Source organism: Pistacia vera, unplaced genomic scaffold (genome assembly GCF_008641045.1).
Source record: "Pistacia vera cultivar Batoury unplaced genomic scaffold, PisVer_v2 Contig78, whole genome shotgun sequence".
Classification (NCBI taxonomy): domain Eukaryota; kingdom Viridiplantae; phylum Streptophyta; class Magnoliopsida; order Sapindales; family Anacardiaceae; genus Pistacia; species Pistacia vera.
Genome location: NW_022196645.1, coordinates 727,388 through 734,845, shown reverse-complemented (window position 1 = coordinate 734,845; position 7,458 = coordinate 727,388). Strand labels below are relative to the sequence as shown.

At 33.6% G+C, this 7,458-nt stretch overlaps 1 protein-coding gene across 1 annotated transcript; it reads left to right on the top strand.

Moving 5' to 3' along the window:
• Positions 1-4,751: 4,751 nt before the first annotated feature.
• LOC116116688 (AAA-ATPase At2g46620-like) lies at positions 4,752-6,360 on the top strand. The gene has a single exon (XM_031402735.1). The coding sequence runs from the start codon at positions 4,815-4,817 to the stop codon at positions 6,207-6,209; it is 1,395 nt and encodes a 464-aa protein (XP_031258595.1). The 5' UTR covers positions 4,752-4,814; the 3' UTR covers positions 6,210-6,360.
• The last annotated feature ends 1,098 nt before the right edge of the window (positions 6,361-7,458 follow it).

The window sequence follows — 7,458 nt, the reverse complement described above, 5'->3', positions numbered from 1 at the left end:
ATCACCTACAATTGGAAGTGCATAGGCCACCATATCAGCAAAACGAGCAGACTTTCGAATTTCTCGTCTTGATTTATGATATGTAATCGATTATGGTTGCTCTGGAGATTCTTGGGATAAAATATACTTTTCACTTTTAATGACCCTATCTATCATAGGAGTGTCAACATTTCTAACTAGACTCACGAATGTTGTTTCAAACTCCACTTGTTGTCGAGTATGCTCTACTTGCTATAGAGTACTATTAACCTTTCATCTGACTTCCTGTTTTCTTCTCCAACATAGAAGACTTATCAAATATCACATTCGTATGAAACAGTATTTTCTTTGAACTTGGACACTAAAGATGATATCCTTTCACACTTGAGGTAATCCCCATGAATACTGTTTTCTTTGCTTTATGATCTAACTTAGATTTTTTCACATGATAATAAGTAGTGGAACCAAAAACATGTAAAAAGTCATAATAAAAAATAGTTTTTCCAAACCAAACTGCTAATAGAGTTTCTCCCTCAATTTTAGTTGATGGTAAACGATTAATGAGATGGCATGCGTTAGTAACTACCTCAACCCAAAATTCCTTGCTTAACCCAGCATTAGACAACATACATCAAACTTTCTCCAGTATATTTTGATTCATGCATTCTGTCACCCCTATTTTGTTGTGGTGTATTTCTTACTATAAAGTGACTTATTATACCTTTATCTTGACAAACTTTTAGAAAAAAGGATCACTATGATACCCTCTACTGTTATCTATTTGCAACTGCTTGATCTTTCTGTCGGTCTGAGTCTCAATCATTTTTTTTCTATTTAAGGAAAACCCTGAGTAAATCATTTGTAGTCATCATAACATACACCACACTCTTTTGGAAAAATCATCTACAAAAATGACAACATAGTGCATACCTCTCAAAGATATTGTTTTGATAGGTCCCCACTTTTCAGAACGAACATAATCTAGAATACCCTTAGTATTATAGATTGTGGTGTCGAACTTCACTCTTGTCTACTTTCCCAGATCACAATGCTCACAAAAATTCAGCTTACAGGTCTTTGCACATTTCAATGAGCCTTGAGTCACTAACCTAAGTAAGGCTTTTTCACTTGCATGCCCCAAACTAAAGGTGGCAGTGGGTCATGTTGTGCCAAAATTTTCAAGGCCCACCATTCCATGGGTCGTGCCAAGCCGTGCCAGAAAACCAAAGCTTTGGCCCACGGCCCATGGTCCGGTGGGCCTTGTCGTGCCGTACCTTCGTGGGCCGGTATAGGCTTTTCTCAAACAATATAAATATTTTGATTTTTTTTTTAATTTTCATAATTATATTTTATAAGAAATGAGGACGATACCTCTGAGATTTTATTAATGCTTCACTTATGGCAAAAGAATACCATGGTTACATGATGAAATTAAACCNGATTTCTCCAATTTGCAAACCCAATTTTCCTTTCCAACAACCCTATAACCATCTGGCCAAGACATGTAGATTTCCTCTTCTAAATCACTATGTAGAAACACAATTTTCATATCTAGTTGAGCTACTTCAAGATTCATATGCATTACCAAGGCCAACAAAATCCAAATGGAAGAATGTGTCACTACTGGAGACAATACTTCATCAATTTCTTCCTTTTGAGTGTATCCATTTGCTACCAACATGGCTTTGTATCGAACATCTTCATTGTTAAGAAATCCCTCATTCTTTGCATACCTAATCATCTTATGTAGGGATCGCATTTCATCGTTCATGGCTTGCCCCCATGATTCACAATTTGAACTCCTCACTGCTTCTTTGAAATTGGTAGGAATATCATCACCTACAATTGGAAGTGCATAGGCCACCATATCAGCAAAACGAGCAGACTTTCGAATTTCTCGTCTTGATTTATGATATGTAATCGATTATGGTTGCTCTGGAGATTCTTGGGATAAAATATACTTTTCACTTTTAATGACCCTCTCTATCATAGGAGTGTCAACATTTCTAACTAGACTCACGAATGTTGTTTCAAACTCCACTTGTTGTCGAGTATGCTCTACTTGCTATAGAGTACTATTAACCTTTCATCTGACTTCCTGTTTTCTTCTCCAACATAGAAGACTTATCAAATATCACATTCGTATGAAACAGTATTTTCTTTGAACTTGGACACTAAAGATGATATCCTTTCACACTTGAGGTAATCCCCATGAATACTGTTTTCTTTGCTTTATGATCTAACTTAGATTTTTTCACATGATAATAAGTAGTGGAACCAAAAACATGTAAAAAGTCATAATAAAAAATAGTTTTTCCAAACCAAACTGCTAATAGAGTTTCTCCCTCAATTTTAGTTGATGGTAAACGATTAATGAGATGGCATGCGTTAGTAACTACCTCAACCCAAAATTCCTTGCTTAACCCAGCATTAGACAACATACATCAAACTTTCTCCAGTATATTTTGATTCATGCATTCTGTCACCCCTATTTTGTTGTGGTGTATTTCTTACTATAAAGTGACTTATTATACCTTTATCTTGACAAACTTTTAGAAAAAAGGATCACTATGATACCCTCTACTGTTATCTATTTGCAACTGCTTGATCTTTCTGTCGGTCTGAGTCTCAATCATTTTTTTTCTATTTAAGGAAAACCCTGAGTAAATCATTTGTAGTCATCATAACATACACCACACTCTTTTGGAAAAATCATCTACAAAAATGACAACATAGTGCATACCTCTCAAAGATATTGTTTTGATAGGTCCCCACTTTTCAGAACGAACATAATCTAGAATACCCTTAGTATTATAGATTGTGGTGTCGAACTTCACTCTTGTCTACTTTCCCAGATCACAATGCTCACAAAAATTCAGCTTACAGGTCTTTGCACATTTCAATGAGCCTTGAGTCACTAACCTAAGTAAGGCTTTTTCACTTGCATGCCCCAAACTAAAGGTGGCAGTGGGTCATGTTGTGCCAAAATTTTCAAGGCCCACCATTCCATGGGTCGTGCCAAGCCGTGCCAGAAAACCAAAGCTTTGGCCCACGGCCCATGGTCCGGTGGGCCTTGTCGTGCCGTACCTTCGTGGGCCGGTATAGGCTTTTCTCAAACAATATAAATATTTTGATTTTTTTTTTAATTTTCATAATTATATTTTATAAGAAATGAGGACGATACCTCTGAGATTTTATTAATGCTTCACTTATGGCAAAAGAATACCATGGTTACATGATGAAATTAAACCAACAAAATAAAAGAAACCTATGCTATGCATGGAATTATAAACTTATATGTTACATGTACAAGTATCACTAATTTTCACTTTCATCAATATCTAAAATCTTGAAATCTTCTAATATATCATCAGCAACACGATTTTGTATCTTGAAATTTGCCGTCACTCAATCTTTCATGCACATAATAGCTTTAATAACACTTGGATGTAAACTTGATATTTTATCGACTAATACGTGTCTATCTGCAAAAAAAGTTGATTCAGATGCTATAATAGAAACTGGAGAAGAAAATAAAAAATAAAGTATCAAAGTAAAAGTTTGAAATAAAAATATAAAGAATTTGGGTTTAGATACAAGAATGTCAAAAACTATTATTGAAAGGTGAGTTTTTTTTGGTTTAATAACTTTTATACAAAACACGTTCTATTTTCATAACCTCTACTTTTAAAACATTTATTCTCATAAACTATTCTACTTGAACAAGTCCAAATAAAAAAAGGAATATTTTCTTTATAATTGTCGTTCACCTTCCCGGAAGTATCTAAAAGTATCAGTAATCATCGTAATCAAATTATGAGAATGAATATAATAATTTCAATGTGGAGGTTTCTAACTTTGAAGCAAAAATAAATTAATAATTTTTCTCGTGTTTGAAAATGGAAAACACGTTATTTTTTTATTCAGGTGTCTTTCTAGAACATTGACTCAGCAAGTATTGCCTATAACTTATATCCCAAACCGTAAATTAAGGAGAAATTAAACTCTCATTTTAAATCATTAAATCATGCAAAGTATTAGTAGGTGTATAATTGTCAACACTTGGAAAACAAATTTTGTTATTATTAATAAAAATAATATCATGTAGTGATATTAAGTATTAACTATTATTTTGGCTAGTTGAGTGTGGGATACAATTTGTAGAATAGAAGATTGTTTTAATTATTAGAAGATTAATTAACTTTCATATTTGAATAATATTAAATGCAAATAATCATCAAATCTTTTAATATACAAATATTATTCATTTAACAAAATGATACTTGTACAGTCATTAATTTTGTTTGGATGCATTTACATTAGTAAACACGTATCTATACAAATGCCAGCTAACAACAACTTTGATTTTTTCATTTTACTTGTTCTAAACTTATTGTCATTTTATTACAAATGGAACAATTCAATACTTTACCAATTCTCAAAAATCAAAACCTTATTTATATAATTATTTAATTCCCTAATTAGTTATAATAAATCAAATCCCACTATGCTTCTTGACTCAAAAGAATAAGACACACATTTCCACTACATCAATTCGGGGTTAATTTTATTTTCCCCATGTCAAATAATATTATTGATATATTTTAATCCCTTATTAATAAACCGAATAAGCTTAATACTCTTCGTATTAGTCACACCCAAACCAAAAGCCACCTTTGACTCTTCTATTCATTTCAACATTTCTCCTTCATTTTTTGACCCTTTTTATTTAATTCATTGCCGGCTGAAGCCTGACTGCAAAAATATTCACATCTCCATATTTATGTATAAACACCAAAACAAACCCTACCCTGTCCTCTTCATTATCATCATCGATGATGAATATTTTTCCACTCTTTTTCACCGTCATTTTCTTTCTATTCATCCTTCGATTTCTCTCAAAAACATCCCTTTTCCACATCCTTTTAAACTGTTTCCGATCTCTGGAAGATTGTTTTCACGTGTATCAATCCTTCAAAGTTCCACAACTCAATCAAAACTTCCAAGAAAACCTCCTTTATCGTAAAGTCTTCACTTATCTCAACTCTCTCACTTCTCTTGAAGACTCCGAATTCACCAACCTCTTCACCGGCTCCAAGTCTAACGACATCACGCTCAACCTCGACGTCAACCAGACCGTCCACGACACTTTCCTCGGCGCCAGACTCACATGGAATCACCAGAACGGATTATCAAAAACCACTTTGGTTTTGAGACTCAGAAAGAAAGATAAAAGAAGAATTCTACGTCCGTATCTTCAACATATCCTCTCTGTAGCCGACGAGATTGAAGAAAATATGAAAGAAATTAGATTGTACATGAATTTGGAGAGTCAAAGTCAACATAATGGACGGTGGAGATCGATCCCCTTCACGCATCCGGCCACCATGGAGACAGTCGTTCTTGACACCGAAGTAAAAAACAAAGTCAAAGCTGATCTCGAAACGTTTCTTAAATCGAAACAGTATTATCACAGACTTGGTCGTGTTTGGAAACGGGGTTATCTTTTATATGGAGCTTCCGGTACTGGGAAATCAAGTTTTGTTGCTGCTATGGCTAGGTTCCTGTGTTATGACGTGTATGATATTGATCTGTCACGGGTTTCTGACGACTCTGATTTGAAAATGCTTTTGTTGCAAACGACTTCTAGGTCGTTGATTTTGATCGAGGGTCTTGATAAGTTCTTGAGTGAGAAATCAAGGGCTGTGAGCTTGTCGGGGATCTTCAACTTCATGGATGGGATCATATCTTGTTGTGGGGAGGAGCGTTTGATGGTGTTCACGATGAATGATAAGGATCAGATTGATGATCAAGCGCTGATGAGGGCAGGGAGGATTGATGTTCAAATACACTTCCCATTATGTGATTTTTCCACCTTCAAGATTTTGGCCAGCAATTATTTGGGCGTGAAGGATCACAAGCTTTTTGTTCAAGTTGAAGAGGGTTTTCAAAATGGGCCGAGTTTGAGCCCGGCCCAAATCGGTGAACTCATGATCTCGAATCGGACTTCGCCCACCCGAGCCTTGAAATCAGTAATCAATGCCTTGCAAAGATTGAATGAAACTGGGCCGGGTCAACCCGTGGATGAGAGAGTATTGTCTGGGGAAGGTAGCCAAACAGTAAAAGAATTTAAGAAATTGTATGGGCTTTTAAGGATTGGAAGTAGAAGGAAACAGGGCCCATTGGATTTAAGTGTGGCCCAGAAGGAAGGTTCAAGACATGAAGCTTGAAAGAAATATTTAGGCTTCGGGTCATTTTATAATGTCGAAAAAATATGACACAGAGAAAGTAGATAGGGATCATTCAAATATTTTTTCAACGTATGTAGGATGATTAAAAATTTTCTTATTATTATGGACCTTCTGTTTAATTCAAAGTTTGAATAGGTTATTGTTACATGATACCAAAATTTATTGCAACACAATTTTAATTTTTACAGATTCTACAATTTTCTTAATAATTCCTAAATAACATGTTAACGTAAATATACAAGAATCCTCAAACACAAAGTAAGAGCAAAACCCTCACCATCATCAAGGGGCAGACCCAGCCCCTTGGAGAGTAGGCCTCACATTTAAAAAAAAAAAAATTGTTTATATAAACCTATAAAAAAATTCTATTAATATATATATCCAGACCTACTTTTAGATTTAAGAAAAAAAATGAGAAATATTATACATATATCCAAACTCATACAAAATTTGCTATTAATATATATATTCCAGGCCTACATCATATTACAAGTTTAAAACTCTCTCCACTATTTTCTACGTCCACCTGTTTTTTATGATTTTATCCCTAAAATTTTTTACTCTCTCATTCTCTCTTTCACTTTTTCTACGTTATTCATTCTTAAAACTTTTGAAGACTAAAATTGTTGAAGCTTTCACTAATCAAGGTGCCACCATTAGCTTTGTTTTCTGTTTTATCAGTTTTAGGTATGTGTATTGCTCATTTCATTTTAGTTTATTTTAGAGTTGAATCGTGCTTATTTTTTGAGGGTTTTTTATTCTAATTTTATGGAAAAAGATATGGATCTTGTGCGTTTGTTTTGTGTGTAATAATGTTTCTGCTTTCTCAAATTAAACCTTAACTATATTTTACTGAATGTCATTCTTCACCCTTCACCCATCACTTTCCTACATTTCAAACGTTACTGTTTGGCTGCTCAAAATTATTAAAAAAGTTTGAGTTATTATATATTTTTATACTAAGAAAATTTTCCATTTTTTTTTATTAATTTATATTAAAAGTCAAAGCAATGTTGACTTAATTTAAGTTTTGATTGACTTTAGCTTAGACTAGGCCTGATCAAAGTTATGAAAAATTTATATTATAATCTTTGAAAACCAAAAACAAAAAAAAAAAAAATATTAAAAGAAAAAAAGAAGAGAAATAAAAAATTTGTGTAGAACATTTTTGGTGGATTGTGATTGTTGTAAACTCTTTTAATTATATTGGATTCAAGTAGATCGTTAG

Excerpts from the sequence above, each read along its gene's own strand:
- LOC116116688 (XM_031402735.1), top strand. The coding sequence starts at position 4,815 with ATGATGAATATTTTTCCACTCTTTTTCACCGTCATTTTCTTTCTATTC.